This window comes from Marmota marmota, unplaced genomic scaffold (assembly GCF_001458135.2).
Source record: "Marmota marmota marmota unplaced genomic scaffold, marMar, whole genome shotgun sequence".
In the NCBI taxonomy this organism is placed as follows: Eukaryota; Metazoa; Chordata; class Mammalia; order Rodentia; family Sciuridae; genus Marmota; species Marmota marmota.
This window is the reverse complement of record NW_025999900.1, coordinates 10,834,402-10,858,870: the sequence shown is the minus strand read 5'-3', so window position 1 is coordinate 10,858,870 and position 24,469 is coordinate 10,834,402. Positions and strand designations below refer to the sequence as shown.

The 24,469-nt window shown below is 33.5% G+C and overlaps 1 protein-coding gene across 1 annotated transcript in view; it reads right to left on the bottom strand.

The window, feature by feature from the left end:
• Window positions 1–24,469, bottom strand: part of Map4k5 (mitogen-activated protein kinase kinase kinase kinase 5) — a 106,367-nt gene that overhangs the window by 11,267 nt on the left and 70,631 nt on the right. Inside the window, exons 15-27 of the mRNA XM_015487254.2 lie at window positions 20,651–20,709; window positions 19,224–19,291; window positions 17,530–17,572; window positions 16,616–16,769; window positions 15,481–15,578; window positions 15,110–15,151; window positions 14,469–14,553; window positions 12,265–12,344; window positions 11,816–11,876; window positions 9,025–9,049; window positions 5,818–5,876; window positions 3,502–3,605; window positions 2,736–2,913 (exon numbers count right to left, since the gene is read on the bottom strand). Coding sequence (XP_015342740.1) covers window positions 2,736–2,913; window positions 3,502–3,605; window positions 5,818–5,876; window positions 9,025–9,049; window positions 11,816–11,876; window positions 12,265–12,344; window positions 14,469–14,553; window positions 15,110–15,151; window positions 15,481–15,578; window positions 16,616–16,769; window positions 17,530–17,572; window positions 19,224–19,291; window positions 20,651–20,709 — 1,056 coding nt within the window. The remainder of the gene's footprint in view (window positions 1–2,735; window positions 2,914–3,501; window positions 3,606–5,817; window positions 5,877–9,024; window positions 9,050–11,815; window positions 11,877–12,264; window positions 12,345–14,468; window positions 14,554–15,109; window positions 15,152–15,480; window positions 15,579–16,615; window positions 16,770–17,529; window positions 17,573–19,223; window positions 19,292–20,650; window positions 20,710–24,469) is intronic.

The window sequence follows — 24,469 nt, the reverse complement described above, 5'->3', positions numbered from 1 at the left end:
GCCATAACCCAGGCCCAGTATTACTTTTAATTAATATCTTGGCTGGTTCTAGAAAGATAAGTCATAAAAATAAAATGAAGTAAGGAGTTAATATGGGGAGGAAAGTAAAATGCATGACATACATGGACTCTGTGTTTTACAGAGCCAAAGGAAAATAGAAACAAGATCAGTAGGGAAATTGAGCATCCTTGAAATAAAATTAAGCCAGTGACTCAAAAGAACACAAGGATTAATTACTATGATCAGAGAGAAATTTTCCTAGTATTGGAATGTTAATAGGTAAGGTAAGTGGGATTCCTTTAGAAAGAAGACAGTGAGTAGCTATAATGAACAATATCATCAATAATATGTGAGAAGAATACAACTCTTTCTTCACTTTGCTGATACTCAAGGGCTGTGTGTCTTTTAAAATTTGCTAATATATGTTGCAAAATATTTTTGGTAAACTATTTTAAGCACTCAACTGCTTGAATGGTCTAGCTGAATCTAAGGAAAGATTTTAGGGCTGGGGATGTGGTTAAGTGGTAGAACATTTGCCTGGCATATGTGAGGCCCTGAGTTCCCATTCCCAACACTACCAAAAAAAAAAAAAAAAAAAAAAAATTAGTCATTCTTAATTATACCTCTCTGGATAGGCTAAGAATCTTCTCCTTTGAAAACTGCACAAACATAAACACAAAGGTTTACATATTTTGGCATGTTTATGGACCTTTCAAAGGTGACACATTCTGAAGAATCCAGAACTACACAATTGATAAACTGTTTCTCAGACAACACACCCAAAATCATTTTACTCAGTTAATCTATGTTCATGCAATCATTCTACAAATATTTACTGAGTACTGACCATATATATGCTAAGCATCATCCTTGGAGATAAGGATACTGAAATAACAATTACAATAATGAAACTAAGACTGGAAGGGTCTTGGAATAAGATTTTTCCAAGAGGATTTCATTTTAATGTTACAACTATGCCAGTTGAAGGCACTGTTAGCATCTTGATTTAACAATGAACAAAGCTGGGAGTTGGATCAACAATCACCTGTGAGGGCTGGGGTAGAGTACTTGCCTAGCATACATGAGGCACTGGGTTCGATTCTCAGTACCACATATAAATAAATGAATAAAATAAAGGTTCATCAACATGTTAAAAAATATTTAACAATCAAACAAAAAATCCCAATCACCTGTGAAAATACAGAAGCCTATGAAGGACAAAGTGCTGGATCACAAAGGCTGCCTCATCTCTGCTTGAAGGTGTTCTGAATGATACCTGTGGGCAGAATCCTAGCCTTCCTAAGATCTTGGACAATGTAAAAAGTGGGTAGAATAGGACACTTCAGGCATTTAAAAGACAAACAGCAAAACCTTCAAAAGAGTCCTGAACTCAAACCCCCAAATTTAAAATAGAACTCAATGAATTTGTCTAACCGTGGGTGATAGAATCTCCTAATATATCACACAGGAGAAAGTGAATGTAAATATACACTAGATAATTGTATGAAATGATCTACTCCACAAAATCAGCACAAAAGAAAAGTTGGGGCTATTGGCTAAAAATTATCTTAGTTTTTTACAGTATTTGTTGGTTATCATTTATTCATTTATTTTTCTGATTATGTGATTTTTTAAATGAGTTGATTGAAAGTCCCATTTTGTGGCAGTAACTACATAATAGGGAGATATTTCTTTTTAGGCTGCTTATTTCTCATGATAATAAAGCAATGTCATCGTTTTTATACCTTTCTGTTAGCTATAGCAGGAGGTCACGCATTCTACTCAACTCAAACCATTAAACTAAAAAAGAAAGGTGGGATGTGGGTGCAGAGGGAGGATACAGAATGCATTCTTATTTCATTGTACTGGAAATTAAGATTTGGTCCATAAAGAGAGTTCATAGTACAAGACATACTGTAGCTGGTTTGTACTGGGTTGTTAAACTTTCAGGAATTTTGCAAACCACATGACATCAGGCTGGTAGTTTGAAATTGGCTATTAAGGTAGTGTTTATACATGGAAACAGGCAACCACAACAAATGAATGTACCCAAAGACCCTGCTATTAAACATTTACTAGGACATCACTGGTTTGTACTATTTTTTCTTCTCCTTTTTTTTTGTTTCTCTCTTTTTTAAAATGTGGTGTTAGGGATCAAACTATAGGTGTGTGCCACATGCCCAGCTATACATTCCAATTTTAAGTTTGAGAATATTCTTTCCAATCTTTTCTGAACTTTCACTGAAATGTGTCTGATTAACTCTCAAGCTAAACCCCCATTCTTAGGAAGTACAATGGATAGTTAAATGAAAAAGTTTGAAGGCTACATTTGAGAAGCTACTACTGAAGTCTGAAAGGCACACTGAACAAGTGTGGGGAGAAGACAGGATAAAATCGGACAGAGAAAAAAAGGTAACTCTTTGCTTGAGAAATTGATGAAATTTTAAGAGCAGCTTAGAAAATATAATTATTTATTTAGTAGGTCCAAAGGTTAATTGGTAACAACTCAAATCTTCAAAGTCAGGAATCACTAAAATTTTCCTTGGTAAAATAGTTTATATAAAATTGCCTGTGGCAGATAGAGACCGTAAACTACATATACACAATTCCTTAGTCTTCCTTGGGAAACTATTTTCTGAATTTTTGTTTAAATAGTCTACACTAGCTAACTTAAGTGGTTCTGTTTCTATTACATGCAAAAGCATCACCATTTCAACATAAGGTAAGACACTTACCTGCACCAATTTCGGTAAACCATGAAGATGCAGAATTCAAATTGATTGTCTCAAACTGAACTACTTGATTTGATTCTGTGCCTTTACTAATAGCTACACAGACCATAGGGTATTCCTGTTCTGGTATCACCAGCATTTCAAAAACGTTCAAAGGACTTGGTAAAGGAAAATCAAAGTGCTGAAAAAGATAAAACAATAGAACTATTATTTGAAAACAGTCTCACTTGTCATACTGCTATTGAAAAAAGTCAATGGAAAGGCTTCAATTTTCTTTTCTTTTGGTACTAGGAATTGAACCACTAAGCTACATTTCCAGTTCTTTTTATTTTTCTTTTTAGACAGGGTCTAAGTTGCTGAGGGTCTTGGTACATTGTTGAGCCTGGCCTCAAACTTATGATCCTCCTGCTTTAACCTCCCAAGTGTCTGGGATTACAGACATGTGCCACCATGCATGCTTTCCAATTTTTTTGATTTATGTAGTTCTATAAAGGCCCACCTCTTAAGATGACAATAACAAGGATGAATGTTCTACACAAATGTGTTTCAGAGAATAGATCATGTTAATATTTATGGTTGTGATGGTTCTCTAAGTATATTAAGTAACATAAGTCAAAGAGGAATCTTAAGAACACAAAAACCCCTAAATCAAATATATAAGTACTACTAATTATAAATGTGCTGATCCTAAATAGCAGTAATAGGATTTTATAATTTTAGTTAATTACTAGTATTTTCTAAAGAAAAATGTAAACAAAGTAACATATACCTTTATCAACATGAATTTCTGCATTGGTTCATACCACTGAAGTAAAACAATTCCAGACTGTAAAGCTCCACAGAGGTATTTATGTCCTGTATAAGGATTTCTGACTGGAAAAACAAAACAAAACAAACAAACAAACAAAAAACAATAAAACCAGATACTCAAGGAACACTGAACACCTTATGTGAAAATATAGTTGAGCTAAAAGCAACAACTGAGCTTTACTCACCTAAAAGCTAACTTAGCTATAAAAAGGCAGTACTGATTCAAGAGGAAAAAATAATGGAATGTGATTCTAAATCACTATCAAAATATGGATGGAAGAAGAAACTATATGAAGTAATTATTTATCTATTAAAATAGTGTTTCTGTTAACTAGGATGACAAGAGGAAACAAAGATGCCTTTTTCTTTTGGTTTTGTTAGCCTTTCCTTTTCATGTTCTATTCTCAATTTTAAATTATATACATTTATTTCTAAAAATTTTTTAACATGCTAGGTTCTTTAGCATAAGAACTTTTTAAGAACACTATTTTCAGCACTAAAACACCTACACTAATATACAATCCAAAAACTACTTCTATGTAAACTGACTAAAAGAATAGTGTGTGACAAGGTCTGAGGACAACTGAAATTTCGCTTTTGGCTTTGAGTATGTATACATTAATTCATCTTGCTGGAACATCCTTTTTCAAAACTACAAAAATTCTTATTGGTCTTTCCTTCTCCAACTTGAATCCCATCAACATAACATATATGCATTATAAAAACAGTAATCTTCAGTAAGTTCCACAAGTACTACTCAAGCATGTCTTGGAATGTAAGCTTCTAGAGTCTGTTGAGTCACATATGAGAATCTGATTACAGATGCAGACATGATCCCCCAAGGAAGATGATCACAAAATTGCTTATGCAATCATATGCTGCACAACATTTCAGTCAATGATGGGATGCATATACAATGGTGGTCCTATGATTATATTGCCTGGTGACATCTTAGTGTGTGTACATTGACAAAAATCACCTAATGATGAACTTTTCAGAATTAATTTCCATCATTCAATGACTCATAATTATACTTGTAGAACATCTGTGGTTAAATGTTTTTGTTCTAGAAAGTTTGGAAAATGCTTTTGAACTAATACATAGAATGAAGATTCATGTATAAGCTCACTGATCAAACAAGGAATAAATAGAAAATAAGGAGCCTAAGATCTAAAGATACCGGATCCAGACTTGAATCTAGGTTCTATTTCTGTTACTTGCTTGTGATTTTTTTTAGTTTCAAGAGTTAAGTGTTTTAGATAAGATAGTTATGTAGTAAAGAATTTAATCTTGCCCCAAAAGAAGTCTGTTCTCTCTTCTGCTCTTAAGAAATAATTTCCAAATCTTTGGAATGTCATGCTTGATAGGAGTTGTCTTTGTCTGGAAGCCTCAGGTCAATGGATAGTCCAACAGCACTAAGACCAGATAGTTAGTATGAGGGCTGATCATGTCAGAAAGACCAGCAATGTGACTTAAGGTGGGGCTTTAAGTCATGCAGCATGAGTGGACCTCTGGAGGGATTGTATATTGAGATCAGTCATGCGGGAAATCAAACCAGCCTTCATGATGCAATCCCAATAAAAACTCTGGACACTGAGGATTGAATCAGCTTTCCTGATTGGCAATGCTTGAGTGTACAGTCACATAGTGATGGTGGAAAAGTAACAGCATGGTGCCCACTAATCCATAGGGAGAGGATAATAGAAGCTCTATGTTTGGTAACTTTTCTTGTACTCTACCCTGTCTTCTTCTTCTCTGAGTGGATTTTAACTTGTATTCTTTATTTGTAATAACCTGTAATTGTAACCATGAGTATAACTCTTTTCAGGGAGTTCTGAAAATACCTTTAGAGAATTTTTAAATCTGAGGGTACTTCTAAAAACCTACAAACTTATAACTGGTATCAGAAGCAAAGGGTGGTCTTGTGTGGACTCTCATCTCCATACTTGGGAAAATTCCTATAATAATGTTCATAAAAAACCAGCAGTAACTAGCAGATGATAAGTGTTAACTAAATGGAAGCTAGGACACTAGAAGAAATGTGGCCTCAGGGACTATGGTTTAAAACATTCTAGGAACACTAGGCTGTGGGAAAACATTAAGGTTATTATCTCTAAGAATTTCTATACTATGTCACTCTATACATTCTTGTGCTTCACTGACAACTTAACTCTTATTAAAAAAACCAATACACCTTCTTATTTTATCTGTAAGACTCTTTAAATAATTTTAAATGTTAAAAGATCTAATCATCCAGATTTTTTTATCTACTTACCTATACAACATTTGTGGCAGCCTTTTGTATCAGGAATCTTTGTTGTTAAAGCAAACTTTCTGAAAACAAAAGATAATATAAATGTACTCTGTTCCAGTGGTTGCCTTACTGTGATTTATGAATCAGTTACATCAAAATCAGATAGCAAGAAGCTTTAAAACAACTTGTACTCTTGACTCCACACTGTCTGATTTTAGAGGACTGAGATGGGGCCTGAGAATCTGTATTATAAAACTTTCACAGTTGATTCTCACAGACAATCCAATTTAGAAAACATTGATATTTTGCATTCTGGATGACATACATTTTAAACTACCTTTCAAAATTGAGGTAAAGGAAGTTTTCTTTTTTGGTGGCATTGGGATTGCACTCAGGGCCTTGTACATGTTAGGTGAGTATTCTTTACCACTAAGCTACATCCCTACACCTTGATTTTTTTATTTTGAGACAGGATCTTACTGAGTTGCTGAGGCTGGCCTAAACTTGTGACCTTCCTGCCTCAGTCGACTCAATTTCTGTGGGCTGGAGGTTCACTGATTTAAAATCTCCAGACCAACTGGCATTCAGTGAAGACCCCCAAGCCCATCTAAACCTAAACCCTGCCTCCAGGAATTCTGCCTTTGGGATTACCTCTCTCACTCCAGCAATTCAGAGGTGGAGCATCAGGATCCAAATGACCCCACCTAAAACTGCTGAGAAGAAAAACTGAGAATCTTTTGAACTCCAACAGAAAGATTTCTTTAACTTTTCATCAAGACTGTTTGTTTTTTTTTTTAATTCTTTTTCTCTGTTTAATTGTGACCTTAATGGTATATGGATATTTATACATATTCATATTTTTTTCCCTAATTTCTAGCATTTTTGAAGCCAGTTATTTTTCATGGTTTAGTTTTTTAAAGAACTAGAATGTTTGATTAGTATATTTTAGTTTTGTTTTATATTTTTTTATTTGTTAATTAAAAAAATTTTACTTTATATTTTTTTCTTCTATTTCCCTTGATTCTCTCTTTTCCTGTAACAGCCAAACTCTACTCTTTCTTTCACTCTTCCTTTTTTACTTCTTCTCCCTTCCTCCCTCATAATCATCACATCCTATATCACTTATCTTTCCTCCCTAGTCACCATTTGAAATTATAAACCCTTTTGCAAACTTGCTGTTCCTATTGTAGGCAATAACTGATCATATCATTTCTGTTTATTGTGGTAATTAACACTGTAGACGTCACAGCAGGAACTATTTGGTTTAATGCTATATATTGTTTACATAGGTTGTTGTTATTATTTGTCTCCCCCTAAACAGTGAGGTACTGGAAATCTTCAGAGGCACTATAAGTCCATAGGGTAGAAACTCAGATCCATAATGTTAAATAGGTAGATATACAACATGAAAAAGCAAGGGAACAAAATGCTCCAAATAAATCAAGATACTCTGTGGAACCAACCTAGATGCCCTTCAATAGATGAATGGATTTAAAAAAATGTGGCTTTTATACACAATGGAATATTACTCAGCACTAAAAAATAACAAGATCATGGCATTTTCAGGGAAATGAATGGCATTAGAGCAGATTATGCTAAGTGAAGTTAGTTAATCCCTAAAAAACAAATGCCGAATGTCTTCTCTGATATAAGGGGGGTGACTCAATACAGAGTAGGGAGGAAGAGCATGAGAAGAAGATTACCACTAAAAAGGAATGAGAGGTGGGAGGGAATGGAAAGGAGAAGGGGAATGGCACAGAAGATGGAAGGAGAACCTCATCGTTATACAAAATACATATATGATGGTGTGAAGGGGAAGAAAAAAAAAAAGAGAGAGAAATGTGTCACAGTAGCCTGGGTAGAGAGAGGTGAGGGGAGGGGAGGGGAGGAGAGGGGGGATAGGGAGGACAGCAGAATACAACAGACACTAGTATTGCTGTATGTATATACGTGGCTGTATAACCAATGTGATCCTGCAATCTGTACACGTGGAAAAATGAGAATTCATACTCCATTTGAATCAAATGTATGGTATGTCAAGATCTTTGTATTGTGTCGAGCAACTAATAATAATAAAAAAAAGATACTCCACTAACAGAATCCATTGACACAACAGTGAAAGATATGTCAGGGAAGGAGTTTAGAATGTATATAGTTAAACAGAACTGTGAAGTAAAGGATGGTATAAGAAATGAAATCAGAGAGAAAATATAGGAAGTGAAAGATCACCTCAATAAAAAGGCAGAGATTCTGGGAAAAAAGAAGAAAAGAAAATAGAGTTGACCGTGGAGAGAAGATGTTAAGAAACCATGAACAGAACTTTCAAGAACTATTGGATAACACGAAAAGACCAAATTTAAGATTTATTGACATAGATGAAGATGTAGAGATACAAACCAGAGGAATGCACAAGCTTTTCAATAATATCAGAAAATTTCCCAACCTAAAGAATGAAATGGAAAAAATACAAGAAGCTTTTACAGGACACCAAATGTACAAAATTACAAAAGACCCACACCAAGGCATATTATAATGAAAACGCCTAACATATGGAATAAGAATAGAATTTTAAAGGCTGAGAGAGAAAAATATCAGATTAGATGTAAGGGGAAACCAATTCAGATCTCAGCTAATTTCTCAACACAGACCCTCAAAACTAGGAGGTCCTGGAATAACATACCAAGCTTTTTCTTTTATCCAGTAAAATTAAGCTTCAGATTTAAAGATGATATAAAAACCTTCTATATAAACAAAAGTTAAATGAATTTGCAACCAGAAAGCCTGCACTACAGAACAGTCTCAACAAAATACTCCATAAAGATGAAATGGAAAAAAAAAATGAAAACCAGCGAAGGAAGAAACTACACTAAAGGACAGTTAATCAAAGGAGAAACCAATTCAAATTGAAAACTAGAAATAAAACCAAATGACAATGTGATTCTGCAACCTATACAATCAGAAAAATGAGAAATTATACCCCATTTGAGTCAAATGTATGAAATGTCAAGATCATTGTACTGTCTTGTGTAACTAATAAATAAATAAATAAATAGATAGATAGATAAAAATTATGAAAAAAAAAAACCCCAAATGAAATCATATCTCAATAACAACCTGGAACTAATGTTAGGACATTAATATGTCCTAAACTCATCAATCAAAAGACACAGATTGGCAGATTGGATTAAAAAACAAGACCCAACAATATGCTGTCTCCAAGAGACTCACCTCATAGGCAAAAGACATCCAGAAACTGAAGGTGAAAGGATGGGGAAAAAAAATATCACTCACACGAATCACATAAACAAGCAGGGGTTTCTATCCTCATATTAGATAAAGTGGACTTTAAGCCAAAGTTAATCAGAAGGGATGAAGAAGGACATTTCATACTGCTTAAGGGACTTATACATCACCCAGACATAACAATCATAAACATTTAGGCCTAAACAATGGAGCATCTATATATATCAAACAAATCCTCCTAAATTTCAAGAATCAAATAGACCACAACACAATAATACTGGGTGACTTTAACATGCCTCTGTCAGTACTGGATAGATCCTCCAACCAAAAACTAAATAAAGAAACTAGAAGTAAAAAAAAAAAAACCAATAATTTAGACTTAACAGACATATATAGAATATTTCATCCATCAATGACTGAATATACTTTCTTCTTAGCAGCACACAGATCCTTCTGTAATACAACCATGTTATGTAAGCTACCACATGTGTTGGCATACAATTTTAATATTACCTTAATATATTTTTAGCATCTGTAGGGTTATTTTGATAGCTCCTTTTCCATTGATATTAATTTTTGTGTTCTTGCTTTTTTCTTGATTAGACTTGTTTATTTTTATTGAATTTTAGCTGTATTATTTCTTCTCTAAATATTTCATATGTTTTTACTCCTATTCTTATTTTTTCCTTCCTACTGCATAATTTGAAAATAATTTGATTATTATTTTAGCTTTTTTCTGATAAAAGTACTTTAAGTTTTAAATGTTCACCTGAGTACTATTTCATCCCAGAGATCCTGATATTTTAAGCATTCATTATCACTTAGTTCAAACCACTTTTTATTTACTTTTCTTGTGCTTTCTTCCTTTTCCTCTGAGATATTTAGAAGTGTACTATTTGGGCTGGGGATGTGGCTCAAGCGGTAGCGCGCTCGCCTGGCATGCGTGCGGCCCGGGTTCAATCCTCAGCACCACATACAAACAAAGATGTTGTGTCCGCCGAAAACTAAAAAATAAATATTAAAAATTCTCTCTCTCTCCCTCCCTCTCTCACTCTATCTTAAAAAAAANGCAAGAAAGAGAAAAGTAATTTTGTGTGAAATTTAGAATTGTTAACTTGGACAGAATTGGGTTTAAGTTTCTTTTCACAAAAGTAATATAGTATATTAATATTTGCTAAAAAATGAAAAACAGTTTTGGGAAAGTATAACTAAAGTCAAAAAGATTAAGTATTCTTTTGAGCTCCCCTACTTTTTAGAAGTCATTTATGTACAAACAAAATGCTCTTCATAAATACTGTCAGTAGCTCAAATATACAGATTTCTGAAGAATCTTTACTAGAAAGAAATAATAATTACTGTTCTGTTCTCTACTTTCAGAATGAAACCTCTAGCTAGCAATTTATATCTAAAATGTAAGAAGATATGGTCTGGTAGGTATGAATTAAAACCCACTTTGTCTTACCATCCCAGATGCAGAACACATATAAAATCTGAAGTTGAGCAATAAATATATCACTTATGGTAACTCTGAAAACCTGTCTGAATATTTATTATGTTTGCAAATTTGAAACTTAAAGGGCCAAAACAAACAAACAAAAAAGTTTAAAAATACCATCCACTCATCCATTCACTACTACCAACAACCAAAAAAGAAAACCCACAATAACCAGAATTAGAATAGGTTGCTCTGGAATCACCTCACTTAAGAACCTTTAAAACATTAATCCAAGGTAGTGGATTAATGTGGTTCAGAACAACCTGAATGCCACCACCAAATATCTGCCTAAGACTTCACAATTTACTAAGCACTTTGGATATCAATTCATTTAACCCTCACAACAACCTCATAAAACCGTTCTAATCCCATTACCCTCATTTGACAAATAAGAAAACAGTCCAAGAAGGTAAGTGACTTGCTAAACATCACAGAGAAAAGAGCAGTTCAATCTACTTCTTGCCCTTCAACTGTTAATATTCAATCGCTGGGGAGGCTGAGCTGAATGGAATGGCCACGGGTATTAATCACTGTGCTACCTGCCCCCTCACACTCCCCCAAGTATTTAGAAGCTTGAATGGTTTGAGAAGAAAACATCTCCAAGTCCCAAAGTTACTATAATACAGTTACATAAAATTATAAATTGCTGGGAGCCATTAGCCAAGTAGGTATGACAATTTCCTTGCCAGCGTACCCCATGTTGCAGTGACATTGAATGTAGGTGACCTTGGCTCAAGGACCAAGGCGGATTAGGGCGTTCCCGGTTTAGGTTCCAGGTTTAAGGTTTAAGATTATTCCTGCTGGGAATAGGGCGTATCCTGCTGCCTGAGTTCCCCTTGAGTTCTCACGGGATTCAGACAGTATATTTTGGAGATAGAAGCCCAGTGGAGGTGGATTTGGGCAGAGAACGTGGATTTCCCCAGAACGTGATTGTAGACGGCTGGTGTGAGTTCGGGAATAAAGAGTTGCTGTTTGAATCTACAAGCTGTGTGGTGGCTCGTGATTGTGTGCCCAGCCAGACTGCGGCATTTGTGCCCAGCCAGACTGCGGCATTTGGTGGCCCGTACGGGGAACTTCTGAAAAAAATGGGTGAACATTTCAAAAAACAATGTGTTATTGTTTTGATTTATTTTGTTTTTATTTCAAGTTGCCTGTTCCTAGATTGTGTGCCCGGCCAGACTGCGGCATTTGTGCCCAGCCAGACTGTGGCATTTTGATGTAGTATATACTAAAATTTAATGTCTACTTGTCTATGTTTATTCTTTATTGCCAAATACATACCTGATAATGACATTAAAGTATTATTGATAACATATAGCCAAGTACACTTCCGTGGAAATAACTAAAAAGAGAGAAAGAGAGAGAAGATAAGCCATGCAATTTTCATTTTCTTATCCCTATCCTTCCAACATTCTAAAATAGTACTGCTAGAGATATAACTCAGTGGTAGAGCACTTGCCTAGAATATGCAAGGCTCTGAGTTTGATCCCTAGCACCACACAAAACAAATAAATTAGTTCTATAAAAATAACTATTTTCTGTCTTTTAGTAAATTATCAAAATCTTAGGAAAAAAAATCAACAGGAACATGTAAAAGGTTCACTGTCAACCTTTTAAATATTTAAATCATGAAAATTAGAATTTGAGCCCAAATAAATTGATTAAAAATTAAAATACTTTTTTTATTAAATTTGTCCAAACTAATTTTTTTAGTTAAAATACCTCGTTACCTGTTCCATAGTGGCCTCATGTAGCTCATTGAGATTCAATGTGTAAATACCATCTTCAGTTCCAAAAATAATGTACTGATCTAAAACAGTTCATAAATTGTTTATTATTATTTTCTGAAATAATTTACTAAAGTAATGATTTTATAATGATATTAAGAGTTAGACAGCCAAAGTAAAATTATTTTCTAAAATTCATGCCACCTTATTTCTTTCCTAAACACTTCTCTTCTTTTTTTTTTAAAGATATATTTTGTTGTACCAACTCACTCTGAATTTATCTTACTATATAATCCTTCCCTTCAACATTATTTTTATATTTAAATTTTTTTGTTTATAGTAAGTAACTATTTTTGTAAGAAACCTCAAATGCACTTAAACAAGAAAAGTACATTAATTATAAATCATGACACACCACAATGAAATACCAAGAATTCAGATCTTGGTTTCTAAATACTGTTTCTACTAAAAAGAGCCAGGGCGTCTTGGAGACAAGTCTGAGTCCTATTCTGGGGACGGGAAAGTAAGATGAGCCTAGAAATTCTGCAGTGTCAGAAAGTAAGGAAGTGCTCCAAAAATGATTAGGACACTTTAAACAAAAATTCCAGGACAATTTAAGTGTGAAAATAAATAATAGTGATGGATCCTATTTCACTGAATGAAATTAGAATGTATAAGTGCCAACTGAATAAATGTAATATGTAATCTTGAATTAAATGTTGGATTGGGGAAATAAAAAAAAAGGGTGGAGACTAGGGAGAATACTATTGGGACAATAAAATTTAAACATGATGGACAGAAAAACAGTATTACATCAGTGACAAGTTTCCTGATCTTTTTCATTGTACTGTTTTATTTCAGTGATGATTTCTTTTCCATGGTGCTGGGGATTGGACCCAGGGCTTTGGGCATGCTAGACAAGCGCTCAACTGCTGAGCTATTCCCCCGGCCCAAGTGATGATTCTTTTTTTTTTTTTTTTTCTCCAAGTGATGATTCTTGATGCTAGGAAATATACACTGAAGCAGAGGAGCATGAGGTCTCCAACAGATAGAAAATGGTAAAATGAATGAGGCAAAATAGAAGCAATTAATGATTTTGAGTATATATAGTTAGTAGTTTCTTGTGCTATTTTTTATAACTTTTCTGTAAGTCTGAAATTATACCAAATACAAAGTTTCAAACAAAAATATATTTCCTTTCTATTGAAAATTTTTTGTTATACTTTCTAACAGTGGTATTTAAAGCAGATCATTTTAAAGCAATTAAAACAAACATTTCCTGAACCCCTTTATTGATTATTCCTGTTTGCTAATTGCCATATACTCAGGCAGGTGCTTTCCTTTCTTACAAAGTAAGCATTAAGAGTATTCACATTACAAATGATTACAATGAAAACCAGGGGTGTTAAGCTTATTTTCCAAATCACCTGGCAGCTACAATTCAAACTCGGACTATTTGATTACACATTTTTGCCTCTATATGTTATGTTTCCTTGGCATGTGCAGGGCGCTGGGTTCGATCCTCAGCACCTCATAAAAATAAAATAAAGATGTTGTGTCCACCGAGAACTAAAAAATAAATAATAAACATTAAAAAAATTCTCTCTCTCTGTTAGGCTTCCTCACTTTAAAAATATATAGTTTAAACTTAGAAAAATAACTATTTTGACATCCTTTCAGACTTACAGAAAATGTATAATAGTATAAAGAATTCCTGAATACCTTAACACAGATTCCCCAAATGCTGAACATTTACCACTTATGTTTCATCTTTTCATTCTTTCTCCCCTATGTGCGTTTTGTTTCCGGAACCATTTCAGACACAAAAGCCCCTTTATGCCTAAATATTTCAGGATGTATTTTAACCAGTTGTATATAACCAGAGAATAGTACACATAATAATACTATTTCCTAATCTACAGATCTTACTGGTTGAGATAATTGTCCTAATAATGTTTTTTAGAGTAAGAGAAAATTCCAAAGTAAGGATGCAATCAATTTTGCTATCTCTAGTCTCTTTTAATCAAGAATGGATCCTACACACTCTTAAGTTTTAATGTATTAAACCAAACCCTAACTATCTATTTAGGTTGTCACAGGTTCCTATACCAATTAGTCTATTCTCTAACATCATATTTTTAAAGTAACAATCTCAGTTATAAAGATCCAATTGTTTATTAGAGATGCATAATATTCAAAAGTTTTACCTTTTGTATCAGGATGTATCCAGGATGTTGCACAATTAATTTTCAAAGGACAGCCATCAAAAACTTTTGAAAAACATGCTCCCATCTTATTTATAAAGAAAGAAATATTGACTTATTTGATTATATAATTTTAAATAGTGTTAGAAAAATCATTACGATATTTTACACTTATTAGACTTTTACTATATAAAAAAGTACAGTTTATAAAGCATCCCATTCACATAACTGGTTGAACTACCATACAGGCTGAGAATAAGTATTAACATAAGTTTCCCATTTCACTGTACAGAGTCCAATGTGAAAATGGCTTCAGGGATAGAAAGATATTTAATTCACATAAGCAAGAGGACACATTACTATTAACATTATCACACTAAAATTAAATTGGCCTTTTTAGGCTAATCTGAGAATCCAACTGCCAGTATTTATAAAATGAGAAATTGTCTCTAAGTTCTAACTAATTCACTCAAATTAGGGTAAATGATTTGATCCATGAACTATCCAAATGCATCTAATACCTTTCTATTTTGTAGTATCATTGATTTTAATGGCTCATTATAACATACCCTATAGCAAATCTATTTCTGCTGCTTCTAAAGACATAAAACATGGCAAATAAGTCATATAAAAATATTCTTTACCAGTACTTTTGGGGTGGGTGGTAGACCATTGATGGCTGGTTTCTGTGGAAAAAATAATTTTTAATATTTTAATATCATAAGACTTCCTGAGCCTCAAAACAAAAAAAAGAAAACCTTTATCCATTCAGACATTTAGTTATTTGAATTCTTTTCTTTGAGAGAGATGGGGTCTTGCTATGTTGCTCAGGTTGGCTCTGAACTCTTGGGCTCAAGCTATCCTCCTATGTCAGCCTCACAAGTAGCTGGGACAAGAGGCATATACCATCCCATCCTGCTCCACATAGGCAAATTCTCAAATTAAACAGATTATTTCTCTTGCATGATAAATACACGATTAGTTACAATTGATTGCTAAATGCCTGTTTACTTACAGGGAAGTCTCGCTTGTCCTTTTTTCGAGGTAACTGTGGTGCTTGTGCTGATCCTTCTGTATTTTCACTAATCAGTTTTGAAATACCATCACCATTTCCTAAAGAGAATCATAGTTAAAAGTTGAATGATCACACAAATAAATACACCCTTTGAAAAACAATTTTTCCTTTCCCTCATGACTTGTCTTCCCCTTTAGTGATTTGTTATGGAAGAATATTTTCTACTGTCAGATGAGTTATCTTTGGTTCCTTCCTCTAGATTCTATAGTTGTTGCACTGTATCTTTAGCCATGCTCTTAACCTATGAAAATTATGAATGTCTTTCCATAGTGTAAAGAAAAATGAAATCTCCTAACATGGTTACATTGATATTCAAGACCTTTTCCAATTGAACTTTAATCCACATTTTCAGTCCTATCTTTTCTTTAAATATCACACTATCCCATAGTGGAGTGTACTTAAAACATAATTCAGGTTTTCCTGCCTCAGTGCATTTACTCTTCTTTCTTATTTTCCAAAAATGTCTGTCAGCACTGGCTTCACCTACTGAAGGCTCATTAAGCCCTTTACTACCCGTCAAGAGTCTACTTTCTCTTTTCTCCATCCTTACCTCCCTCAGAAATCTCAGATATTCTATTACATACAGTTATTATTTTATGAGACTCTCATACAAGTTGTCTTTTCTAATGTTTTGTATACATAAATATAACTTCTGCCATAGCCTCTAATCTCCAGGAGGGCAGGAATAAGTATTCATCCTTATAGGTCCTATAGTATTATTTGTTTTTTAAATTTTGAATCAGGGTCTCACTAAGTTGCCGAGGCTGGCATTGAACTTGTAATCCTCCTGCCTCAGCCTCCCTAGTCATTGGGATCAGAGGTGTGCACAAGCATGTGTGGCTAGGTCCTATAATATTTAATAAGGAATCATATTAGAGTTGAAGAATTTATTTATAGACCATCTATTTGGAATTAAAGAACCTCATAAAGCTTTAAACTGTAATAGGACCGACTACAGAAGAAAGATATTCTTTAAAACAGGAACAATGTGGCTTTCTTTCCACTTTGATTTATTTACCCAGATCACAGTATCTAGCCGTACGCACTCGAGGGCTGCTGACACTGCTAGCCATACCCAAAGAGGAAGTCTCTGCTACAGGACCACAACTTGGGCTACTCTGTCTTCTGAGAACTTGAGGAGCTCTGTTCTCTGAATCAGGGCAACGTTTTATAGTTGATGATTTTTCTTCATCTGGGAGGTTGTCTTCAGGGTAACTGTTTATCCTTGGCTAGTGATTAAAAAACAAAAAAGTACTTTGAAAAATCTAGATACAGAATTTAGTTATTAGGCTTCAAAGACTATAGGAGGTAGGGGATGCACCTTTTTCTTCCTAGTGTTTAGTTCAACTCACTGTGCTAAGTGAGCAAAGTAAGCTAGAGTTAGGTTACTGTCCCAAAACAACTCTGAACTTAACATTTAATTTTTAATCAGCTCAACCAAAATTGATAAAATTTTTTATAACCAATAGAGATGATGTAAACAGTCCATAAAATATTTAATAGTGGAAACAAGGACAATAACTCAATTAAGTATGACTACATAAATGTCAAACTACAGTAATAGGATTATAAATGATCCATGCAGTCAAGTATTTTCTCAAATGAGCAATGATCTATGTTTTTCTTTTTCTAATATTTGTTAAAAATATTCTATTTCTCAGGGAGACCAATAAAAGAAGGGGAGGGGAAAGGGAAGACTTTGTGGAAAGAAACTGACCAAATTATGTGCACATAGGAAGGAATATATCACAATAAATGCCACTTTTATATATTATTATAATATACTGATAAATTCTTTTAAGAAATCTATTTCTCATGAAATCTTCTTTACTATACATTTTACATCTTCATGTCTCCCTTCTGAAGAAAACTGTATTCATCTAAAATATATTTGAGAAACTTCTGACTCTGAATAAAATCAATAAAATTATTTAAAAAATTTAATTATTTAAAAAAAGATTTATTGTTCAAAGTCCTTAAACAGCTCACCTTAGGAGGTAGGGGAGGTGGTACTGCACGTTTTGAGGTTGATCTAATACAAAGAGGAAAAATATAATTTAGATGATGATAAATGGCCATAACTTAAAACAACAACAATATTTACATGTATTAAAAGACAAATAGATAATGATATGGAATATGAGGAAAAACTATGACCTCATATAGTCAGAATGTACTAGTGTGACTATAAAATAGAGATATTATAAAGAAGGCACCAAGTCTTTACTTCATAGTTATGCTTTGTGATATTTAATTTAAACTTACTAATAAACAATAGATTCAGGCTAGGGGTGTAGCTCAGTGGTAAAATGCATACTTAGCATATGCAAGGCCCTGAGTTCAATCTCCAGCATCAAAAGAAAAAATAAACAAAAAACAACAATAAAATTCAAAAATTTTAAACCCATAAGATTCAAGTGGCTATTATCATCAAACTACTTGAAACATGGTCCTCGGACCAGTGATAATGGCACCACTTGAGAACTTTTATAAATGAATCATTTCTACCTACTGAATCAGAATGAGATCTCCAGTTCAATACGCAAATCAAAGTTTGACATGTACTGATCTAGCCCAATGGTCATACATGTTTATCCAGTCACTGCAATCAACTGGAAAGCTTTTAGGATTTTTAGATTCCAGTCTTAAAGACAATATTCTATAGTAGAGGTTGGAAATTTTTTCTGTCAAGGGCCAAACAGTAAATCTCATAGGCTTGGTAAGTAGTTGCAACTCTGCTAATATAGAGTGAAAGCATCTTTAGATGATACATAAATTAATGAACAAGGAAGGCTATGTTCTGATAAAGCTTTACTTATGGACACTGAAATCTGAATTTCATATGATTTTCACATGACAAAATATTCTTCATTTGATTTTTTTTGTGTGTGTGGGTACCAGGGATTGAACTCAGGGGTAATTGACCACTAAGCTACATCCCCAGTCCTATTTTGTATTTTACTTAGAGATAGGGTCTCAATGAGTTGTTTTTAGCACCTCGCTTTTTCTGAGGCTGGCTTTGAACTCGAAATCTTCCTGCCTCAGCCTCTTAAGCCATTGGGATTAGAGTTGTGCACCACCATACCTGGCTTCTTCATTCGATTTTTTTCCAAGCATTAAAAATGTAAATACCATTTTTAGTGTACGAGCTGTGTAAAAATAGGCAGCAGGCCAGATTTGGTCCATAGGCTATGCAGTTTGACAACCCCAGATCTATAGGTCTAATGTTGGGACACAGAATTTGTATTTTGAAAGAGTTCTCTAGGCAAATGCAATGCACATATAAGTAAACAACAACAATGAGGCCATGCCCTATAGTTAATTGCCAAAGGAAAGATACCAATCTAGACTATGAAGTAACTACACTGTGGAGATAAAACTGGGACTTTCTGATTTCCACTACAGTAATTTTTTACCATGACATCTTGTGAGTCACCTTTCCATATATTATTATTACACATAGTACATTTTGATTAAAACAAAATACAAAAGCATTAATGATCAATATATGATGGTTTTTGGTAATTAAAAAAAAAAGTCAGAAGCTTTATATTGGCAACTTTTTTAAGAAAAAAATTAAAGCTTATTAAATTCCATTCCTCTACTACCAAATACTGTTCTATGTAATTTAATAACTTTTATTAAATTAAATTAAATAAAGTTATTAATCAGAAATAACTTACTTTCCAGTATTTGAACCATCAACAAAAGGATTCCACTGTAATATAAAGTTTGGGTCTGATGAGACTCCCTGTGAAGATTAAAAATATAGTTCCTTTTATAGATATTAACCATCTTATTTATTACTGAAAGATGCTAGTCATCATTTTGATTCAAGAAAAACTCCAGTGTCATGATTGTTAATGTATTGGCATTGAATCAGTTTCTAAATCTTCAGCTAGTTTTGCTTTGCCATTTGACCTATTTAGGCCAGTGACTCATTATCAGTTGACATGAACTTAAGAAATTTTTTAAACATACTAAATATAGCTTCAAATGTAACAAGTCCTCTTTTTTTAATATTTATTTTTTGGTTAGACACAATACCTTTATTTTGTTTGTTTATTTTTATGTGGTGTTGAGGATCAAACCCAGGGCCTTGCGCATGCTAGGTGAGCGCTCTACCACTGAGCCACAATCCCAGCCTGTGACAAGTCCTCTTTATCAATATGCTAGTATATTCTAAAGCAAAAAAGCAACTTTGAATTACTTACATCACTACTTCATTAGCATGCAGGACTAAATAACATTATTAAATTATTTATTTACTGGTACTACTACTTTTTCTTATTAGCATGGAAATTAAGGACTCACAGACACATACAGTAAGAACAACATCTCTTCTACATGTTATTCTAAAAAATATAGTTCTATTAATTGAAAATAAAGTAGATATTAAGGTAACTTTTAGGTCAACTCTAACAATATCATGCTTTATTTAGTCTTTTCTTTTAGACCAAAGAAGGGTTAACTAAGTAGTTGTCTGAAAATAAGGGCACTGGTTAAAAAAGAAGTCATATAAACAAATGACATATTTGTTTTGTTTTTCTTTTTTGGCAGTGCTGGGTTCAAACCCAGGGCCTTGTGCATGCTAGGAAAGTGCTCTACCACTGAGTTACATCCTCCGCCCCACAAATAAAATACTTAAAAAATAATAATAATAAGGCATTGTAAAAATATATTTACTATAGATCTAATAAAATAGATATGAAAAAAGGTAGCAAGAACTTTGAGCTAAGCTTCCAAATAAGTGTTTAGTAGTTTCATATAAATACTTCAAAAGACTCAAAAGAGTCAAAATGAATGACTGAAATAGCGTGTTATGTTCTAACTATTCAAAATACACCAATTACTAACTTTATCAAACTTGAGTATGTGAAATACATTATAAATAAAAAACGCTTGGGGCTGGGGTTGTGGCTCATAACAGAGAATGTGTGAGGCACTAGGTTTGATCCTCAACACTACATATAAATAAATAAAAAATAAAGGTACATCAACAACTAAAAAATATTTTTTAAAAAATGCTTAAAAGAGGATATGATTCTGTTTCTTATAGTATGTCTAACTGAAATAAGTTTTCTTAAAATTTAAAAGTTATCATTCTTACCATTTCATCCCGTGCTTCAGTTTCTTTTCTCAGAGGAGGTTCAAATTGTAATTTGTCAACTGCAAAATATATACGAGATATTTATAAACTCAATCTCTTAAGGGTTAATCTTGGAGATGAAATGTTTGTGTCCTGGTAGAAGGGGAATGGAAAATATAACACACACACACACACACACACACACACACATATATTTTTAACTACAGTCTTACCAAAAGAGTGTAATAACCTAATGTCTTCCTGATATGTCTGTTTAATTTTTTAAAAAATATTTTTAGTTATAGATGGACACATACCTTTGTTTATTTATTGTTATGTGGTTCTGGGGAATGAACCCAGTGCCTCACATGTGCTAGGCAAGTGCTCTACCATTGAGCTACAACCCCAGCCCCTCTGTTTAATTCTGATTGAAAATTTTAAAACTTTATTAGAAGTAGATGATCAAAGAACAAATGGTTTCTGTTAAATATTATAATGTTCAGGAATCTAATACATTTTACTGTGTATTTTATTTGGCCTGGTCAGATTGATTTCAGAATTATTTTAAATATTCAATGAGTAACTATTTTTATATGAAATATTCCCAAACAGGGAAAAGGATGGTTTATTACTTACTCATAAAGTATACAGAATTTTAAGATTCTAAAATCCAATGTAACTAAAAGGCCAATAAAGTTTTTTTTTCAACATTCATACTTGCATTACAGAGATGGCAAGTTTCCTGAATACAATCTTAGAAAACAAAATGTCCTGAAAAAGCACTTTCAAATAGGATCTAGAATTTATCCTAAAAACAAGATTTGTAGAAAGCAAAAAAGTACATAATTCATTAAATAAAAAGTACATAATTCATTACATAAGCAAAACCAGTATATCATAATTTTTTTTGTAAAAAAGATAAGACTAAAACAGCATCTACTTTAAAAAACAATCTAAAAGAAAAAGACCTTGGTCATTAATCACTCACTTAACATGATTTTAAAACATTTTAATTCAAGAATTACTATTATAATCCATAAAGAACCATTTACTCTTTTGAGACAGAGATGAGCTAAAGGATTTTTCTTTTGGTCATAACTGGCAAGAAGAGAGACAGTGATGGATCAATGACCTTGACATTCCAGTAGAAACATTAAACAAATGTGAGAGTAAGCTCAAAGGAACAGAGATTTGGAGCATAGTGGGAATTCATGTATCAGAGCTCATGCCAGGGCCCAGGTCAGGAGTGAAGAGTACATTGAAGTACATGAAGATGTCCAGATATGAAGATCCATGATAAAAGGTATAAATATGGAAATAAAATATCACTTTTCATAATAAGTTAAAAGACTACAAAAATTCCTAGAAAAAATGAATTTCATCATTTAAAGATACAGGAAAACATTAACTACAACCCAATAGACAAGTATCAGTAAAAATGAGATTTCATTTAAATAATTATTTAAGAAGTTTTAATATGTAATAAAAGATATCCTTTAAAAATCCTTATTACTGGCTTAAAATTATTATAGCCATAACTTACAAACAGAATGCTGGAGCCTCCAATTTTTGTTCTGTGTGGTAGACTGGACATACACTTTTTAAAAAAGAAAACCCTGGTAGTGCCTTTGGGTGTGTCTTTGGCCCATGACAAAGGTGGGGAGGCTTTCGAGTATATATCCTCATTTATCTCTAAAAGATGATCCAGTTCTGGCTATAATTAAAACTGACTGTTATGCTATAAACTACTACACATGTAGCATAAATATGTGTGTGTGTGTCTGTGTCTACAAATTATATGAAAACAACTGTTTTGGGGCAGTGGATGACAGATATTACAGGGATGTGTTCCTTGAGAGAAGGTGAATACATTGTGGTAAAATCCACAGCCCAACTTTGGCTTTTTGCCTGGGGACACTTCCTAAAGTAGTGTTACAAGAAGGTGGAGTCCAAAGAGTAAGTCTCACTGGATAGGGAAACAAAGATAAGAACTTGGGGGTATGATTTGAAGGGCAGAGTATTAAAAATAAGAAAGCTGAACTCTAGAAATCTCAAAGAATTTTCTTTAAATCTGTGACTGAATACTAAGAGCAAAGCAAGCTAAGCAAAGTATGTTAGAAAAGAGCTAAGAGGGCCATAAAGCAGAGATGTACCAGGAAAGATAACCAAGTTTCCACTCAGAGGAAGATCTTGCTGAATACTCTAGAAAAACAGTCAGCAAGCCTTGAAAGGATCAAGCTGACCTAGTTAATTCATTCTTTAAAGGAAGAGGGCAACACCCTTTACAATTAATAGAAACAGATCCAGAGATGATACAGATGTTGAAATAAGTAGATAAGGTCTGAAAACTGCTATTATAAATATGTTCAAGGATTTAAGAGAAAACATGAACACAAGTGAGCAGATAATCTTAGTAGAGAAATAGAAATTATATATGTGTGTATATATATGTATATATGTACATGCATTGTATGTGTGTGTATGACTCAAGTCTGGATTTGAAAAATATCACATCTGGAAAAAAACTCACCAGAGGAACTTAACAGTGGACTGAACACTACAGAGGAAAAGATCAATGACCTTGAAGTCAAGGCAACAGAAATTACAGAGAACAAAGAAATCCCCCTTATGTGCAGATATGAGGGGCAGAGAGAGAGAACAAGCCTTGGTGCCTTATGAAACAAGTGAATTAACTATGCAGCTAGAGTCCTGGAAGTAGATGAGAGATTTGGGTAGAAATTTTGAAGAGTAGCCAAATATCTTCCAAATTCATAAAAAATTTCAACCCATAGATCTAAGAAACTGAACTCCAAGTAGAATCAACACACAAAAAATGCATTAAATGGATCGCAGTCAAATTATTAAGAAACAAACAAAAATCATAAAAATTTCAACTGTAGTACCTTACATATACATATATACTTAAAAAAATCTGGCTCCTCTGCCATCTTATAGCCTGAGAAGGTGTACTGGGAACAGGACTTCTGAAAGTCACCTGTGTCTGGGAGGCTGTGATGCGAGGCCATTTTTGCTAGCTATATGCCCAGGATGAAACCGATACTGGCTGGACAAGAGATAAACTTATGTATTCAAAGCAATAAATGACCCAGTGATTCCTGAAAGTAAATTGAACAAAACCAGGTTAATCTGGGGGAAGGTAACTTGTGTCCACAGAAACATGGCATGATTTGTGTCATGTTCCCAATCAAGTTTCCTACTCAGGCCACTGCACAGAATCAATGTAAAGCTGTACTCTTCAAGGATTTAAACCAATGAAAAGTAAATAAATAAAAGTGGATTTGTTTTTAAAAAATCTGAATTGCTATCATGGATTGGGTTATAACCTGCAGTTTATAAAGTGGTGACATAGAATATATCAGTGTATTATACTTGAGGTAATTTTTCACAGTTTTTTCAGTAAACAAAAATTTTATTTGATAATCATATCCTATTTTTAGGACGGATAAAGCTTGTCCAAAAGCCTAAATTTTGGGCTGAGGTTTTGGCTCAGTGGTAAAGCACCCGCCTAAGCATGTGCGAGGCCCTGGGTTTGATTCTCAGCACCAAACAAAAATAAACAAACAAAATAAAGGTATTGTGTCCAACTACAACTAAAAAATAAATTGAAAAAACAAAAAGCCTCAACTTTAAGATTGGCAAAAACAAAATAAAAGACACTGTTTAGTGTGCTTCCTACCTAGGAAATATCTCTCTCTAGGGTTGGAAACACTCAGTCACTACAGTTATCTAGAGAGATTTGTAAGACAGTACACCTTATGATTTTCTCACTCTCACTCCATGAGTAACATAAAAAGGACCCATGGAATTTTCAAATTTAAG